Source organism: Vicugna pacos, chromosome 21 (genome assembly GCF_048564905.1).
Source record: "Vicugna pacos chromosome 21, VicPac4, whole genome shotgun sequence".
Lineage (NCBI taxonomy): Eukaryota > Metazoa > Chordata > Mammalia > Artiodactyla > Camelidae > Vicugna > Vicugna pacos.
The window spans coordinates 3002831-3022471 of record NC_133007.1 but is presented as its reverse complement, the minus strand read 5'-3'; the positions used below and the strand labels follow the sequence as shown (position 1 = coordinate 3022471).

Below are 19641 nucleotides of genomic sequence, written 5' to 3'. Positions count from 1 at the left end.
TTCTCTCTCTCTCTAGTAATAATTTGCAGCGTTCAGGTAGGGAGAGAAGACCACGTTCAACTGAGTGACTTAGGGTGACAAAATTTAACTCTTACTTATAGTGGTATTTACAAACAAACAGTTGTAGAGTAATACAAGTCAGCATTATTGGGGATATACTATGAACAAAGGCCTTTGTTTTATATATATGTTTTATATATCATGTATTTTGATATTTTTATAAAACTTGCTGAAGAAGAATATATATACTTTCATATATAATTTATATATTTTTACATATATAATAAAAAGGTAAAACAGAGGCTTTCGCTCATAGTATATACATCCCTGACAATACTGATACATCCCTGATCTATTATATACAAATGCTGAACTATATGTATTTCTCCACATGCCTTGTTATACTTACATTTTCCTTTTTTTCTTGCGTGAAGTTTGTACTTGACTAGTCATGTCTCATTTTTTCTTTTCTTCCTCCTCCCCACTTTTTTTTAATGATTTACCCCAAACCTGATATTTCTTTGCAGAAAACACTTCTTCAGTGTCTGTTCTTTCAGTCCGTCTCACTCTGCCTCTGTGAATGTATGAATGTATATTAGTTACAGCTTTCTGTTTACTATGTGTGTGGCTTTCACTCATGAGCCATTGCCCCTCAGAATTACTTTTGCTTTTATTCCTCTTTCTTAGAAGTAGCTGAATTTGAACAATCATTTGTCTTTAGCTTTTTGGCGAATGGAATAGAAGTAGCTTATACTGTTTGCTGTTCTAACTCATCCAAATAAGATACTGCTAAAAAGTAAACTCTCATATTTCCCCCATGAGAGATCATTCACACATATATAAATCATGCAAGCACATTTCAAAATGTAACAACTACTTCAAATTTCTTAATGTTAGTTTTTTCAATAGGATTCTAAACTATCAGGGGTATGTTTTTGTTCTAGGTCATTTTGGTCAAGAAAGTCATCTAATGGATACCATAGTGCTTGTATAATAATCAATGGAGGGTAAAGAAAGTAACATTTTAGGACCCCTGAGGTCATCTCTCATAATCCTCACCCCGTGAGAAGATGTAGGTTGGTAAATGACAGACCCAGGACTTGAATCCGTATCTGAATGACTCCAAAGCCAGCACTCTTTGTGTTAGATCATCTGGGAATGGGAAATGTTCTAATTACTGTGTTCAATTTCATATTTGTTGTTCTTAAAGCTGTTATTTTCTTCTCTAGAAAGTCCGACATCCAAGATTCACAAAGTCAGTTCAGGCCAGGCAAGAACCCATGACAAACAGTAAGTTATTTGAAGACTGTCTTTTTGCGTTTTCACTGATGAGAAATTATAGACAATTTCATCTACCATACCTTGTTTTCACTACAGCAGAGGCAAAAGATGGTGTTTCGAAACCAGGAACTAGCACCTTCTTTGAGGACAATAATTCTAATAATGAAAATGAAGATGCGGTTACAACCTTTTCCCAACCATCAACCAAAGTTCCAGGCTTTTCTCATCCTGCCTTCCCAGCACCGGAACCTCTCGCGTCTTCAGCGGTCCTTGGTGTTACAGAGGCAAGTCGTTTTGTTTTCCACTTTTCCTTCCTGTGCTTTTTCACTTAGCATCCCCCTGATTCTCATGGGGATGAAAAGGATCCTACACAGAAATGGAAGTCTTCAAGATCACAATAGAAAACAGTGTGATAACGAGAGGGTACACGTGCAAGACTGAGATTTGTAAAGGTTGGTGGCAATAAACAGTTCTCAAATACGCCATGAAGAAAAGAAAGAATAAGGAAGCAACTGGAAAGAACAGCTGGATGAATATGAAGATGGGCAGGGGTACAAAGGGGAAGGGTTCCTCTAATAAGGACAAGATGAATATAAAGATAAACGAGTGTCAAAATGAGAGAGATGATTATACAGACACAGCAGAAACAGTGGGGTTAAGTGAGATTATGATAGAAATTATCTCAAATTCAAATTAAAAGAAGGAAAAGTCAGGTCATGGAAAAAAGTGCTCAGACTCTTCTGAAGGACATAGAGCTGATTTTATGAACAACAGAAAGAAAATGTGATCCTCACCTTTTTTCTTTTTGGTTATAGAAGTTTTTTTTTTTTTAATTCAAATGTAATTGATGTACAGTATTGTATGAGTTACAGGTGTGCGGTAAAGTGATTTGGTTATACATATATATGTACATATCTAATTTTTTTTCTTTCTTTTCCATTATAGTTTTTTATGAGATATTGAATATAGTTCCCTATGGAAGTTAGTTTTAACTTGAAGTTATTTCTGTTTTTAGAAATCCTCATATTTAAATTAATGAAGCAATGTCTTATATTTAATCTAGCAAATTTTGTCTCTCCATTCTGTCCCCAGTAACTGAGTTCTAGTTTTCCATGTGACTTACCATGCTGTTTCACACCTCGACCTTGGGCTCAGGCTGCCCTTTTTAGAATCCCCTTCACATCTGCTCTTTGCACTGGGTCTGTCTTTTAAGACACAGCCTGGTCTTCCCAGCATTCCCGGAGCTATTGACATGCAGCAAGTCTCTTCTCTCCTTTGTGCCCTTACTGTATCTGTTCACTTCAGGTGTAGAGCCGTTGAATGATACTTGTCTGTGTTGACTGATTTTCATGTGTCTCTGCTTCCCCTAGAATATAGAGCAGAATCTGTCTTGTGTATTTATTGCCAGCTTCTCCCAGGATAATGCCTATGATCTGATGGATATAGTAAATATATGTTGTCTTCCTGACTGATTGATTGAATGACCAAGTGTAGGAATATGATGTTTTCTGAAGTTGGGTTTTTGTTACACTTGGTTTTGTTTTTATAGGAAGAGGCAACAAAGCCACAAACTGGGGGAAAAGAGAACGGCACTGGGACAATTAACAGTGTTCTAAAGGGGCGAGCAGATCATAGCAAATTGATTTCTGTCGGTGGAGTACACAAAAGTGACAAAGGTGGGAAGTCAATGAGCATCTGTGGATTTTCTTCTCTGCTTAAAAGCTAGTATGGTTGGAGGGGGGAGGGTACAGCTCAGTGGGCGAGCGCATGCCTAGCATGCATGAGGTCCTGGGTTCAATTCCCGGTACCTCCATTTAAAAAAAAGCTAGTATAAAAAATCTGAAGTGTGTAAATCCAAATACGATATCCATTTCTCCTTAAGTGTTTTTCTTTTGCCATCTTCCTTCATAAATATCCCAACTACGACCAAGTTTTCTTCCAGAAAATGCTTCAGCCCTCTGAAATTCTTTTCTGCCACTTCAATTTATTGACATATTCATGAATCAAGATAGACTTATATATGTATTTAAACTTCCCAGTGGTATGTGTTCTCATTAATGTATCTGTGACTGCATTTTGTAGATGCAACACCAGCATTAAGATTCAAAGGAAAGAAAGATGCAGAATCATCCCGGGCTTTTGAGGTACCGTCTTCTATTATTATTATGTTCAAATGTAAGCATTGCGTGATGTTGAAACATAAATGGAGGGATGTTTTGACTTCACTTTCTCACTTTTACATTTGCCCAGCAAAATTTTGGTTCCTCACTTTAACCCTCACTTAGTAAAGTCATTCCGTGCTACATGTCATGCCACTGCAGAGTGCACTTGTGTTAATTTTCCAGACTCGCCTAATGAAACTGCTGTATGTAGTGCAAAAGCCAAGGCTTAGAAGTCACAGGGAATCGGTTTGGGTTCTGAAGTTACATTTTCTAAAAACTGAAGAAAATAATTCTTGGTCGGCCTGTGACCAGATGTTTGCTTCTTTGTTATAAATGAATGTGTAAAACTCTTAGATTCAGAGAGAAACAGGTTGTACTAAAAAAAAAAAAAAAACACAAAAAACCGGTGTTTTTGTTTGTTTAACCACTTTGACCTTGGAAAGACAGTGCCTGCGACTTGAAAGTATTTTTATATTTGGATTGTCAAGTAGATCTGCAGCGAACATTTCAGGAGAAGCAAAAGCATGGGGACTAGTAATAAATATGTGGGATTAAAATACCACCAGTTTGGTTTAGTGATGTTTTACTGAGGACAGCCCATTTTGGGTAGAAAATAGCATGCACTGAGTACCTTTATGGCGAGCGAACTTGAAGGAAGCTAAGTACAAGGTAGTGATGACCTATTGCAAGGTGATAGCCGTGGAAAGAGGTCAGAAGAGCCTGAACTCTTGGATCTCGGCAGGTCCTGTACTTGAAGTCAGCAGACGTGGTAGCATCCTGGTTCTGACCCACTGTGAGATCTTGGAAAAACTTGTCTGACTTGTTTGAATGTCAGTGAGCTCGTTCAAAAACATGGTACTGATGCCTACCTCTCAGGTTATGAGTCATGAACAAAAATGTGGTAACAAATCTGAAAACACGTTGTCAACTGCAAAGGGTGCTATAGAAATGTAAGAATGATCACAGTGGCCACTAGTGACCTACTGAAATGTTGAGGACACCTTTTTAAAATCTGAAGGACAATAAAGTGGGAAAGTTAGAGCGGGCACGGGGATTTCTCACTTGGGGTATGTTGAGTGTCGGTAGGCTATTATCGGAGATCTCCGATAGGTACGTAGTGCTTTGGTACTTGACGCCTTCTGGGGATTTTCCATGTTTTGACCTTAAATAAATTCCTGTTCCTGAACACCAACTAGCACCAGGCAGTTAAGACACTGAATGTAGCAGCTGAGGGGTTAGGCTGTAGTGGCAGGAACAGAAGAACAAGTAAACAGGAACCCTGTATCAGGGACAGTAAGTCCTTCACATAAGGAACGTGGAGAGCGTGAGGTTCGACAACAGTGGGGGAGTTTGTAGTTAGGACGGGGGTGGAGTAAGGCTGGAATTTAGGTAGTCAGGAAAGAGCTGAGTGTGACCAAAGCTGCCAGGTGACGGACAGGAAGGAGCCAGTCGCACGAAGGTCCAGGGGAGGGACGTTCCAGACAGAACAGTGGGTGACATCTGCTCATCACGGTACTCCAGCATCTTGGAGCGGCCAGGAAGCAGCAAGTGGGTAACCGTCCTTAGAGTCACTGTTGTTATTGTTGTGTGTAGAGAAGAAAATGTGCATCATAAGGGCCTGGCACATGCGGGTGGTCACTAAACGGTGTTCTTATTCTTCCCTCAGTGAAGTAAAGCTTATGGTACTTCTTTGAAGAGCTGCATAGCTACTTTTAAAATTTTTCTGCTGTTAATTTAAACATAAATGTTTTTCTTTCTACTTTGGTACTTTATTCAACTATTTTCCCTATCAATAAAAGTTTTATCAAATAATAGATTCGCTAAGCCTTTGTTTACTGAAATGTAGCAGTTTCCACAGTGTTCTGTTAATACTCAACATGACAGGCTCCAAGGCTTGTTTTCATGCCGTGTATGTTATTTTAATGCTAAAAACAATATCTGTCCTAAGAAACATTTTAAATGTATAGCATACTTATTAAAGAATATATTTTAATATGTATTTTAATTTTTTATTGAAGTGGAGTCAGTTTATAATGTTAGTTTCAAGTGTACCTGCAAAGCAATTCAGTTATATGTATAAAAATACATATGTTTTTTAAACGTCCTCTTCTTTTGTCGAGGAATACAAAATGGAATGAGGTGCTTTGAAGTTAATTCTTTGTTGAAATCTGCATGTAAGTCAGTATTTTGTCTGTGAAAATATTTGCTCTAGCTTTCCATGCTCAGTTTACAGAAGATCAAAAGCCAACTGAAGATAAAAGATAGACTTGATCTAAAGAGTGCATATGAAATTTTCTATTTAAATGTTTGGGTTTCCAGGATATGCTTATTTTGTTTTCGAGTCTAATTGCTTTTAAAGTAGGAAATTAAAAAAATAATAATAAGATAGGAAATGCAGGTATTTTCTTAGAAAGGGATCAGGAAATCTTTATGCAACTCATTATTAATATTAATTTTAACAGAGTATCTCCGAGATTGAACTACCGAACTGTGTTGATCATTTATCTGGAGCTGCAGATCTAGGAGAAAAAAATACATTAAATGGACAAATAGAAAGTAAGTACTGTATTTTATTCCAAAAAAAGTCATTTTACAGAATGTTGATTTAAAACATGGATTTGGATCTATTCTCTCAGCCAAAGAAAATCACCTGTTGAACATACAGTGAGAAAAAAGAGGAGAAAAGGAAGTAAACTGTATATCTTACCAGGTGTCAGCAACAGATTAAACTAGAATGCTGTTTAAGGAGCTCAGTTGTTAGTTTTGTTTCAAGATGCTCTGTGACCTGAGGACAATCAGGAAACCAGGAGGAGGGAAGGAGGGAGTGAAGAATGAGGGAGGTAGAGAGGAGGGGAGTAAATGAAGGAAAAGGAGGGGGGTCCCTGGCAGGAGGTGGTAATGTAGAATAGTTCTTTAGAAGAAGGAAGGGAAGAGTGTTTGAAATGAGACGGGTATGAAGTGAGCTCCTTCCAGCACCAAACCTTGTCCGGGAGGCACAGCAGAATGTCCCACTCGCCCGTCCCCTGACCATTAGGAAGGCGGCGAGGACTGCGGTACCTGATCACGCAGAGCTGGGTGTGGCTGCCGGTGAGCACAGGCGGGTGTGGTCAGCTGTCAATGTCTGGACCTTCGTGTCATGCAGCGTGTTGCTGCCTTATAGGATGGTGTCTCATAGGCCAACAGAAGAGAGTGGGAAAGAGGTGGAGAGCAGGGTGCGTTCCGGGGAGGTCAGGGGAGCTGGAGCCTGGTAAAGAGTCCACTGAAAAGTCTGCAGATCCTGATGCAGTTTTTGGGGAAGTGTTACTGGGAGACGCGTGCGGCTGTTTCAGAGGGATCAGTTAAGTCCGAGTGCTATAGAAGCAGGCTCGGTATAGACCAGAGTTTCTCAAATTTTAGTCACCTGGGGACCCAGTGAAAAGCGCACATTCTGAGCAGTGGGTCTGCGTTTCTAACAAGCTGTCAGGTGATGCGCATGTTGCTGGTCTTCAGATCACGCTCAGAGGGTAGACTTGTGTTTAAGGGAATCTGGAAGAAGAGCCACTGGGGAGTTAAAGACAACAGCAACAAGGAAAAGCACGATTTTGTTTTTCTTTCTGAGCACGTTCATAGTCAGAGGGAGGCAAAGAGTTGAAGTAGAAATTAGAGGTGTAAGCTACTGCTGCTAAGCAGAGAGGGAAAAGAAGTGGTGGGGATCGTCCATCAAAAGAATAGAAAAGGGGAAGAATTAAGACCACAGATGTAGAGGTACCTTTGAAGAGGAAAGTGAAAGGAAGGAAGGAGGAAAAAAAGCCGCAGGTAGGTGATTTTGGAATTGAGGGGAAACTTGAGAGAACTCCTTTTCGATGGCATCAGTGTATTTGCACTGAAGCCAGGTTAGATCATTGCCAATCCAGAGAATACTGGAATCAGGAGGGGGCCTAGAATTGGGGTAAACCACAGCCTCTCCTCCTATCAGGCTTCAAAGATAAATGTTGTATTGGTATTTGTTATTCAAATGAGACTAACTTGAATATGAAGCATTGGCTGTGTTGTTGTTGTTGTTGTTGTTTTTAATATATGTTATTTTTTGATAAGATATTTATTTCACAAGAATCCTTTTATACATTAGCCTGATTTACCAAACCAATTTTGGAAATAAAAGAAATTAATAGGATTCATTCCATAAATGCTAAAGTTGTTATTTTCAGTGAATACTACACAGGTTTTGAAACATAAAAGACTTTTAATGTCTAATAATTCTGTGGCAATGAAATTTTTTTTTGATCACCAGATTTCAATATTGAAAACTCAGTATACATTCTTTCTTGCATGAGTGGATCAAGAAACTTTGATGGCTAGAGGATCCAAGAAATGTAGGCATATCGGTAGCCCATGTGGATATGGGAAAATATGACTATTTTTATGAACGATTATTCTACAAGTGTGTATCCAGGCTGATCAATTCATAACACTTTCTCTGACGAGAAGTGAACTGCACATTCAAATGAACTGCCATCACAACTGTGGACTTCCTGAATCACAGGACAAATTGAAGAGCATGATAAACACTTGTAGTCTAATGGTGTCAGTCGCATGAAAGATGTGCTGTTGCATTTTACCATCAGCTTTCACTTTTGTCTTCTTGGAGCCGTGACTTGTTCCTCTGATTAAAAATCGCTTTTCTCCTCCTCAGGCAGCATGTTCACACTCGTATATGTGCACGTTTCTATTTTATAACGTCATTTGAAACGTACTCGTACTTTTGACATCTTAACTGCATGTTTTGTTAAACCTATATTCCTGCTCTTTATTCAGTATCTATCATGGATTCATATGTCTGTCTTGTTGCTGTCCTAACTGCCCCTGAAAAACAAAACACCGAAACCTAACATGTTCATTTCCAAAGCAAGCATGAGGATTGCGCTCAGTACTAACCGCATGACTGGATAGTTGGCTTTCATATTTACTTATAATTGATTATGTGTCCCTTTTGGCTTTTAGGTTCTATTGAAAAATATCCTCACCTGAAGGTAAAAACTTTTATACTTTTATCTTGAATTTTTTTTTAATGAGGGTACTGGGAATTTAGCCTAGGACCTCATGCACTGCTAAGCAGGCACTCTGCCACTGAGCTAGACCCTCCCCCCTTGAATTATTACTACAGATTGTATCAAATGCACATGATTAATCAGTTTGTTTCAAAAACCATTCAGCCTGCAATTGGAGTGAAAGATTCTGTTCCTAAAAAAACACGAGCAATGAAGAATTTACAAAGATTCAAATCAGGTAAATTTTGCAGTACAAATTTAACTATGAAATGAAGTACAGTCTTCTTATTCCTAATTCCTTTTATTTTTTCTAATTTAATTGAAAGATGACATAAGTAAGGCAGATGTTATGATCGGTATCCATGTTTGAAAAATATGTATAAGCATAAGAAATAGAGTTTTAAAATGTCAGCTTTGACTTGGATGTTTCTATTGATGTTGGGAGACACCAAAGTGCTCAGTTTGGAGTCCCTGTACTTCTCAGGGATTCTGAGAGATTATTAGGTTCTAAGATTTTTCCAGAGTTTTAAAATGCTTAATTGAATTCTGACCTTTATGTAGAGTAAAGCTTCACTTGCTAACATGTCAGTCATATTTCACTTTAATTATTTCATCTAGTGCTATCACATTGATGATATTTATTTCTGTATTTATTTATTAATGAAGGTCCTAGGGATTGAACCCAGAACCTTGTGCATGCTAAGCATGTGCTCTACCACTGAGCTATTTCCCTAGCCCAAAGGTCTTAAGGCAACTGGATGTTTTGATTAGCGCTCTCTCTCTCTCTCTCTGTGTGTGTGTGGTGTCTTTGATTATTAAAAATGATGGAAGTAATTAGTCCTACCTTAATGTTTGGTAGATATGATCTTTTAAAGCAATAATCCTAAAAGTTTTTGGGTTTAGGATATTTTTTATACTACTAAAAATTATTGAAAATTCTGAAGAACTGTTAAGTGGGTTGTATCTATTGATGTTTAGTATATTAGAAAATAGAACTGAAAGATTTAAAAAACAAGCACGCACAAAAATTCCATTAGCCATTAGAGCTATGATGTTCTCAAATGTCATGTATCTGGAAACCTCCACTGCACACTTAACAGAGAATGAGAATGAAAATAGCATTCAGTATTATTGTGAAAATAGTTTTGACCTCCTGGACTCCCTAGATGGAGGGAACATGGGGCTTCAGGGCTTCTCAGATGACACTTGAGAACTGCTGTTTTAAACAGGGTTCATGGGTGTGAAATAATAAAGGGGCCCTTGTGATGAGGTGGGCTTTAAAGTTCACGTCTACATTTCTTGCCTTTTTTTCTTTAACTTGCCTTAAAAATTTTGAATCTGACAACTTAATTCTTTTTAAAAAAGGAAAACATTTTTGTTATGTATTTCCTGTCTGATGGCACTCTGTACTCTTTGGATCTAGTTTGTACCTAGATTTACCCTATTTTTATATGGAAAAAATTAGTCACTCAAGGCTATCCTTTCTTATATAAATTTATGATGTTTATCCAAGGCTTAAGGTAAGAATTCTGAAGATATTGGTACATTGAGGAAAGACTGCCTCATTGTAATTTAAGTAGTACCATTCAGTAGAAGTTTTCTTAAAGCCCGCATCTCTAGGACTCAATACTGTCATGCATATTTAAACGTCCAGTAAATGGCTGGTTAGGCATACATTTTGTTAATGAAAAACTTCATATGTTGAAGAGTCGTAATTATTCATAAAGCTCTTACAGAATATAGACTGTTTTCTAGAGAGTGATGAGTGAATCCAAATTAGTAATACTAGAAAAGGTAGAAAAAAGAGAGACAGTGGTTCCCTATATGAACAGCAATGACATGTAAAGTGCAACCAGCTGGGAAGGAGCAGTGTGTTTGGGGGAGAGGAGGGCATGGGGCTGCTGCTCTGGGAAGAGAATTTGTAAAAGTTAGTCAAGTTTGTATTGTTATTCACATTCTAATAAGTGGAAACTTTGTTTTCAGGTCCTTCAGAGTGGGTTTCTACTAGTTTGAGCCTCAATAATGAGGCTGGTCAAAGAGCCAAGCATTTGAAAGTTGACAAATGTCCGTTGGTATCACAATCAGTGACCAAAAACCAGTCAGCACCCACAGAACTGAGGCAGACGGCCCTGGTAGATAAAGACCGGGTGAATATTGGAGCCGTGTCTCTGTCAGAAAACGCAGCGCTCCGTGGCCTGTGTGAGTCACAGCTGCCAGAGAACAGAAGCAGCAAAGAAGGTAATAAAGCAGCACAGAGAGCTAGCCATGGTCTACCTGTGCGTGGCTTCACCGTACTCTGACTTTGCAGAAATCATTTTGTGGCAGGATCTCCTTTGTGTTTACTCCTTTTATGCAACCTACAACCGGACAATACCTTTTTGCATGACATTTACATTCAACCTCTGATCAAAGCAACATATTAAATAGCAAAGAGAATTAGGAGAAAGTAAGTTCGTTCAGAATAGTATTTAGCACACTCCTGAGAGCGGGTAGGAGGATGATGTCTAGAGCTTTGTGAGTAGTTGGGAAACCTAGGTGGACATCCAAAGATTCCCTTCTCAAAGTATGGTTTCTTAGCTTTATTTTTATCTAGCTCTGAATTTATAAATATTTGTTATAGCTGTATTCAGTGTAACTGAAAAAGCACCTCTGCAACTAAATATCAAAGTATTTCTAGTATATTCTCTGCCTTTCTGTATGTTAGAAGTGGCTTTCCCAGCGGTAGTGGCAGACATTGGGAATTTGCTACACAGGACCTCCTTCTTAACTGTGTCCGCACAGTGTATCAGCTTGTTTTATTATTTTTAATGGATTGATGGGTCGAAAAGGATATTGGTTTTTAAGGAGTGCTTGATCACTTAAAAATAATATATGGAATATCAATTCTAATTCTTCTAGGATACCCAGTCTGTTGATTAACCACATCTAATACGTGTTCTACTTTATATACCAATTAATTTAGTGCCTTAATGAGTGATATAATCAGAGCTGTAGTAGTAAGTCATACAGTATTTTTTCTGCTCCTATAGTTTTATCTTTTCTTCCCTTACCTGTAGAATTAATGTCATATTTACAAAAGGTTCTCAGCTATCTCCTATAGTAGTGACTACAAGCTATAAACTCAAAGTTTTTCTAATAAGTACTGTTTATACAAAGATACTTTTAAGAGTTTGTCCTCTGCAGCATAGGAGCAAAGAGGATAGACATGTAAAGAAATAGTTTACAGTTCAGCTGGTGAAGACACACTAGAAAAGTCTGTGAAGTACCAAGGTAAATCCAAGGAAAGAGATCCCTGTGTCTCTGCAGAAAGACAGCTGCAATCAAGGAGGACTTCACAGAGCAGGCTGAGTCTTCAAAGAGGAAAAGGAACTTGTCAGAACAGTAGAGGGAAACGTTTCAGATTAAGGAAAGATAAAAGCATAAAAAGTAACAGTAATTTTGGAAACCATGAATAACATTGCTCTTGAAGCTTGGTATGTGGTTAAAAAGGTACTGTTAGGAGAGTAGGGTCTATTGTGACTTTGTATATTTCTACTGTATTTTTAAATTTGGTTTTATTTCTCTTTGTTTTGTTCATGTCTGGTGAATCAGTCTGTGAGTGGAACTTTGAGATGTTTGTATGCCTTTAATCTGGTAACATCGAGTATTTCCCAAATAGTTTGTTGAAGTTTTAGATAATTAGAAGTATTTCTTAAAGAAGTAACTATCCAGCTAAAGATTAAGCTTAATTTAAACTGTCAATTGATGAAATGTGTTTTATGTTTTTATAAAGAGGATGCCTTTTATCTAGCTGTTCTAAGTAGTGAATTTTAACTAAGCGTATTCATTTTTCAGCAGACCTAGACTTAGAAAGGACACCTGAGGAAGAGCAAGAAAGACTTGATGGAAGTCAACATAACCACTCACAGGTATGTGAAAATGTAAATTTGAATTTCTTGTTTAATACCGTTTTCTGTGCTTTAATAACACAGTTCAAAAGAAATTGCCTTTCAAACTAGGCTTTTAAAGTCAATAATAGCATTTTATCTAATTACAAAACTTAACGTATTGTTAGGATCTATAATGATTTATAGTTAAACTTTATCCTTGGAATTGAGGCAGAAATCCTTCCTGAATATTGTTTACTTCTTCCATTCTTATAACTTCCTCACATGATAGTAAAGAAGGTGATATCAAATATTAAATCATGTGATGAAACAGTTGAAATTGTAAATAACATAGCAGTGATGGCCACCAAGTTAGTCTCATGTAAGGAACAGTCATTCCCAGTGGTCCAAAATTTACAGTTTCAAATTGCAAGTCATTAATGCCAAGATGAAAGATTTTTTCTGTCTTGTGGTCTCTATGTAATCGATTTCAGAATCTACAATCAGGGAGAGAATAGGGGTCATAGAGTCAACCCAACTGCCTAGTAAGAGAAGCAAACCTTCCAGGATTGGACCTTTGCTGTTAGGGAACAAACAAAAACTTTCTAACTTATTTCATTTCAGGGTAGGAAATCAGTAAGTATTATTAAAAATTCTTTTACTCACTCTCACTAGCGAATGTTAGAGTGTAATATAACTCGGTGGATGCAGAGAATACATATTGAGATAAATCACTATGATAGTATATCGTTTGCATTAAAATTCAGGAATTTGTTCCTCTTTCTGATTGATGTTAATTGATTTTGGCACCTAATAATTTACAGTTTGCTTATTCTCCAGTTACTAGTCCTTTAAAAAAAAAAAATCTTTACATGCACTGGAGGGGCTCACTATTTAAGGTATGAGAGGTGAAATATTTTTTAGTGAGGAAATCTTTGTAACGTTAAAAATCTAATCTCCTCTAATTCTTGGTAGATTTAACATGTGTGAATTGTTTAGTTCAAACAAGCAGTGACAAAGTTAGGTTTCTGAGTTCCCGTTTTACTCCTATTTCAAGGCTAAGGCAAGTTACGTTTCACTTCTTAGTTTGTGAGTAGCCAAACATAGATTGGTTTGTTAAATTTTAATTATTTTCTAATTTTTCTTTATCCATACTTGACTACTTAAGGATAAATGTGTTTTAGAAGCATGTACTGTGAAAGCAAAGAAATCTGAAGATCAAATCAAGCAGATTAATCTTTCACTTGTGCATCTGCAAAAAATGCCTAGAGAACCAGAAATGAATATGGAACATGACAGAAAGGACATACCTGTATCTTCAAAACTTTCTTGTGTGGAGAAGCATGAGGGCATGTGGGTCAAACAAGGCAAATTGTTCTGGAAAAATACTTCAGAAGTTATCACAAAGAAGTCAAGTCAGAAAATCAGTAAAATCCTTGGAAAATGCAAAATTATTTTTCATCGTAAGGGAGGGTCACCACGTGACAACCCTGAACTACATGGTAATTTAAAGGAACTACCTTCCAATATGACAGATAATATATTTGATAGTGGGGAAAAAGATGCACCTGGAGCCTCTGTCTCTGTAGGATTCCAGGCATTCTCTGAACACAAAGAGCCCAGTCTTGAAAAAGTTTTTCCATCTTATTCCAAGTCTGAGTCAACAGAGTATGGTTGCCAGCCATCTTCAAAACTTTATTTAAATGAAAAGAAGTTAGATGAAAATGATAAACCAGACACCGAAGATGTTTTTAACAAAAATGAGGAGAGTTTTTATCATGATAGAGAAAATGAAGTAAGGAACCGAGTTCCCTTTAAAGTGAAAGAAGACCAAGAATTTGGTACAAAAAGAATACAAAGAAGGAACCAAAATACTCACTGGAAATCAGACATTGGCCGTGCACCTCAGGTAAGTGGTCCTGAAAGCCTTTTTTGGTTTGTGGCTTGCCCGCTCCAGTGAGGTGAAACACACGATTCAAATAAAAAGTCACGATATGTCTGCTGTTTCAAATACTTATAAGAAAACCAAACGAACACAAGACCAGCTCCAGAAGCCATTGCTTGCAGATAACAGCGGTGCTGATAACTCTAAAATCATGGACCCTGAATTAGGAAATGTGAGTTCTTCTCCATCAAATGGTAACAGAACATCCAAAGTATATCTAAAAGATTTACACCAAGATATGCAAAGGTTTAAGAATGAGGTAGGCATGTTACAAGTAGAATTCCTGGCTTTGGAAAAAGAAAATTCAGCTTCAGAAAGAGGTAGAGATTCCTTTGCTGCTACTCTGTTTTTTCTCTTTATCAATAATCTCTTCCACTCTGATCCATATTTGATCTGATTTTCCACTTATGAAAATAGCCTGTGTCATCTAAATATGTAATCGTGTAGAAACAAGACTATTTCTGCCATCTAAATAACAGGAACTCAGGGAAGTATTTCCCTGGGTTTTGTTCTTTAATCAACCTAAGTCTCTGTGCCAGTCTTTCGTATGAAGTGGGAAAGTAATTCAGCTGTGTGTGCCACGTGACCTGAGCCAGAATAAACGCGAGTGAAATGGCTTAGGAGATATAATAAGCTCAAGGGTTTTGTTTTTTTGTTTTAATGTATTGGCTTCAATGTAAGTTGCACTTCCATAGAATGGGAAGAAAGCAGTGACTGAGAGAAGGGATATAAGCACACACTCCCACTAAACTGATCTGTGTGTTGTGCTTTAGTGAGTGCGGGCTTATCTGTCTTACTGATCACTGAACACTCAGAATTCCATCATGGCCACTTTGACATATTCTTAAGAACAAATACATGTGCTCCCACATATTCTTGAATCAACACTTTCGGGTGTTTCTGTTGAGTCAGACACTTACATTGTATTATGTAATAAAATGTAGTAAGTAAGTTTTGACATGTATGATTTTACCATACAGGTAGTATGAACCCTCAGCAAAAAAAAAATTCAGTATTTATTGCCAAAGGAGAAAACTTGAGTTTTGAGATGCACTGAATGATTTTTTTTTTTTACTTCTAGTAATAGATTTTTAAAATGTGTGTGTTCTTTTGTGTGAGGTGCAAAGAATGTTAAAGATAGAAATCTGAAGGTGTTCTCCTTCAATAGAAAAAGGAGATGAGCCCTGCCCCCAACTTTGCCAAAATCACACTTTTAACTTACCTGATCAACTTGATGAATTTATTTGGTAGCTTATTCGATTCAGTGTTACAGAATTGTATCATCTCTTTTGACACCGTAAAATGCTGGGGAATACTGCTTTAGGGAATTTGGACAAATTGCTTAACCTTTCTTGGTTGTGTTCTCATTATCAGTAAACAGTGGGGCTAAAGTAGATCATTCATTACTCCTATGCCATCGAGCTATAAAATGGTCTTGGTTATTGAATGTGAAATTGGGAAGCATTATTCCTTTTGCAGAATTCCACACTTACTGGGAATCCATCAGTTTCACTCTGCTCCTTTCGGTAAACTTGGGTTTATATATTTTATTAAACACCACTTTTTTGATACCCCAGGATCCAAATGAAACAAGAATTCTAAAAAGTAGTGGGGAAAGGATAGCTTTAGCACAGAAAGCAGAATGTTTCCTTTCTGTTACTGAAGCACCAAGGTGTGACATCTTCTAAATCTGGCTGTTTAACACAAAATCTAGGTGGTAAAGACAGGAGAGGACAAATTTTATGCCTTTGTCTTTTTATTTCTTTATCTCTGCCATTCACCTAGGGAAGAGTGGATGTAAGAGCACAACACTCGGAAAGTCCTTTTTGAAATTTTGGAAATTCTGTTTCTTTTCCTCAAAAAGAAAGAAGCAGAATTGACAAACATTTCAATGACTTGAAATGATAAAATTAAAATAAGCACAAAAATATTTTAATCATTGAAATCAGGGCAAACTCTGAGTCAAGTGATAAAATGAATGAAAAAAGTCTTTATAATGAATGAAATCATAATTACCTTTTGTATCAAACTTTCACTAAAGTTTGAAGTACAAGAGAACAGGAACAAAAGTAGTGAACTGAAAGGATCAGAAACCATGTGTGATGGCAGTTATTACAAAGGATTGACTCAGCAGAGGAAGAGGGGAAAAACTGATGACCAGCAGTTTCCTGCTCTGCAGAAAGGAAATTCTGATAGGTAAGCCTAAATCAGTATTCAACAGTAGGTAAGTATTATTTTCCTAGATATTGTTCAGAATTTCTTTCCAGACTCATCTCTACTTGCTTCCATGTATTTTGTACTCTTCCTTGCAGGTTCCCAGGGCACACCTAAATGCCACGTGCCTAATCTTTGTGCTCACATTCTAATCTCTTAAGTAGAATAGTTTCCTTCTGTCTCTTCTGCTCATGACCTCCTGTTTATTTTCCCTCTTCTTTAAAGCCTTCCCTTATGCTCACTTCAGCTGCTACATGTCAGCTCTTGCGTATCACAGTGTATCGTAATTGTGTATCTGTCTTTGAAGCAAGAATTTGTGTTTCCTTGCGTATGGTTGGCACTTGATAACCATTTTGTGAATTCATAAATGATTGAAGATAGGTAGGAGTTGGAATTTTACAAAAATTGTTGGTTTTTAAAATATCAGTAGAATTAGTTTTTAAAACTTGGCTTTCTTATGGATTGTTTTACAGTAGCTGTCCTGGCTTGTATATGACAGAAGTAAAGAAGAATGAAAGCGGAAAACGGACATTAAAAGCATCTGTGACTTCGTGTGTATTTGAGAAGACTGCCTCGCTGGCTGGTGGTCTCCTACACGTGAATGGCAACAGCAGTTTAAGTGAAGGAGATCAAGGTTGTGGCAGGTAAAATCTACAAATTCTTTATTTCTAGGTGAAGACTTATTAGCGGTGATTACCTTCTCTGGAAATAGAACCGCAGCATATAGCGCAAAGGCCAGGGCAAGAGAATCCTCAACTGTATCGGAGGAACTCTGCCGGAAGGTTAAGATGGGGACAAGTGCCTTTGACCAAAAGTAGTTTCAATAAAACATCCCCATGGAAGCCGGGCTGCAGTGAGTCAGTGTGAACAGCCCCTCAGAGGACATTCCCTGGGAAGGCAGGAGAGGACTGGGCGATAACTGAAGGGGAACGTGGGGCTCGTGGGGGTTCCCTTTCTTTTTTTAATGATGACATGGTAGTTTGTAGAGCACGTCTGTGTGCTGTTGGATGTGATTCCATAGAAGACGTGTTTTTCAATTTCATCTTGTTTGCATTTCTGGTATTAGAAAGTGTATTGATTGTACTGTGTTATCTTTAAAATGGAGTAGTAAGCTTCTATTCGTGTATAGTTTTGTTGTAAGGTCTTACTCATTAGTTCTGAAGCATAATATTCTTATACAATTGAACATATTCAGATAATGACTTTAAAGTTACACCATTATCCATAGATTGTTAAAAATTGTATACTCATAATACCTATACAAACACTTAGGCCATACTGAATAGGGTTTAATCATTCCTTGATGACTCTAGACTTTATAGTGTCCTTGACAGTATCATCATGAGTGGCTGTGGTTTTTGTATGCTATTGTAAAATACCAGATTATATTAACAGTATCTGTTTAGATTCTAGGAAGAACGGGAAGGTTTTGTTTATATACAATAGAATAATAAACTATTAACAATCTATCACAGATGATTACTTTTGGATTACTAAGTTCTAAATTAAAAAAGCCATCATGCTCCATAAGGACATGTCAAATGCATGAACAAACAGCTGAATGGATAATGAACGCCTGCTGAGTAATGTCTTTAGCAAAAGCAAATCTTTATTAAAAGTAGATTTCCAGGATTGCCTAGGTCTAAAGTCTTTTTATTTTGAAAAAATAGGTGTTAAGATTCAGAAATTATTATTATTTTAACAGTTTTTTCTTTAGTCATAGTCGTCTTGCAATGTTGTGTCAAATTCCAACGTAGAGCACAATTTTTCAGTTATACGTGAACATATATTCATTGTCACATTTTCTTTTTTGCTGTGAGCTACCATAAGATCTTATATATATTTCCCTGTGCTATACAGTATAATCTTGTTTATGTATTCTACTTTTTGAAATCCCAGTCTGTCCCTTCCCACCCTCTGCCCCCTTGGCAACCACAAGTTTGTATTCTATGTCTATAAGTCTGTTTCTGTTCTGTATTTGTTTTGCTTTGTTTTTGTTTTTAGATTCCACGTATGAGTGATCTCATATGGTTTTTTCTTTCTCTTTCTGGCTTACTTCACTTAGAATGACATGCTCCAGGAGCATCCACGTTGCTACAAATGGCGTTAGGTTGTCGGTTCTTACGGCTGAATAGTATTCCGTTGCATAAATATACCACATCTTCTTTATCCAGTCCCCTGTTGAAGAACATTTAGGCTGTCTCCATGTCTTGGCTATTGTAAATAGTGCTGCTGTGAACATTGGGGTGCAGGTGTCATTTTGAAGTAGGGTTCCTTCTGGACATATGCCCCAGAAATTATTATTTATAATTATACCTAGATACGGAATAATAATAGAGAGTCATTTACTCCATTAGTTAAACATACTTAAAAATAAATATTACTTTCTTCGCATATTGTGAAATGCAAGTATTGAAGCCAGATTGCCTGGGTTGGAATTCTGGGCAGACATAGGGGCTTCGACAAGTGACTTGGCTTTTCTCTGCCTCATTTTCTTCCTGGGTAAAGTACCTAATGTATTACCTACCTCCCAGGATTGTTGTGAGGATTAAAATGTCTTTAAGACATGTAAAGTGCTGATAATGATGCACAGCAGTTGCACACTAAGTCCTCAAAAAAGCTATATGATTATTAGAAAGGGTTTCTTTCATATAAGGACTTAAGTAATACTTTCCAAATGGGTTTTATTGTCATAAAAGCCAGTTTTTATTAAAAAAGACAACAACAAGAAAATCCTGGTATATTTTTTCCTATCAAATAATACAAGTAATGTTAGTTCTTCCTTTTCCTTTGCTTGTCCGCTTGATCTAAATTTAATACTTTGTTAATAATATAATTGATATACTTTCTTTGTCCTTTAATGTTACTGTTTCATTTAATCTCTTTTATTGAAAATTAATTATCAATGCAAAGACTTTATATAAAAAATAATAGATGTACATATTTCTTGTATTTTCAATATTTAGTATTTGGCTTAAATGAAGTGCTTTTTTCTTTTTTCAGGTCTTCAAAGAAAACGTCTGCTAAAAAGGACCAGGTAGAGTAAAATACTAATTATAAAAGTATTTTACTGTAGTAAAAAAATTTATAAAAGAGTGGAAAAACAGAAAATCCTCTGTTGCTGTAGAGACATTTACTTAAAAATA

At 36.9% G+C, this 19641-nt stretch overlaps 1 protein-coding gene across 5 annotated transcripts in view; it reads left to right on the top strand.

The window, feature by feature from the left end:
• Positions 1 to 19641, top strand: part of LOC116278878 (coiled-coil domain-containing protein 144A-like) — a 93730-nt gene that overhangs the window by 50173 nt on the left and 23916 nt on the right. For all 5 annotated transcript variants that reach the window (XM_072945856.1, XM_072945853.1, XM_072945854.1 and 2 more), the window contains exons 20-32: positions 1230 to 1290; positions 1378 to 1565; positions 2831 to 2957; positions 3364 to 3425; positions 5906 to 5999; positions 8424 to 8452; positions 8636 to 8708; positions 10454 to 10708; positions 12305 to 12378; positions 13505 to 14245; positions 16323 to 16477; positions 16969 to 17139; positions 19499 to 19532. In XM_072945856.1, the coding sequence (XP_072801957.1) occupies positions 1230 to 1290; positions 1378 to 1565; positions 2831 to 2957; positions 3364 to 3425; positions 5906 to 5999; positions 8424 to 8452; positions 8636 to 8708; positions 10454 to 10708; positions 12305 to 12378; positions 13505 to 14245; positions 16323 to 16477; positions 16969 to 17139; positions 19499 to 19532 (2064 nt within the window). The remainder of the gene's footprint in view (positions 1 to 1229; positions 1291 to 1377; positions 1566 to 2830; positions 2958 to 3363; positions 3426 to 5905; positions 6000 to 8423; positions 8453 to 8635; positions 8709 to 10453; positions 10709 to 12304; positions 12379 to 13504; positions 14246 to 16322; positions 16478 to 16968; positions 17140 to 19498; positions 19533 to 19641) is intronic.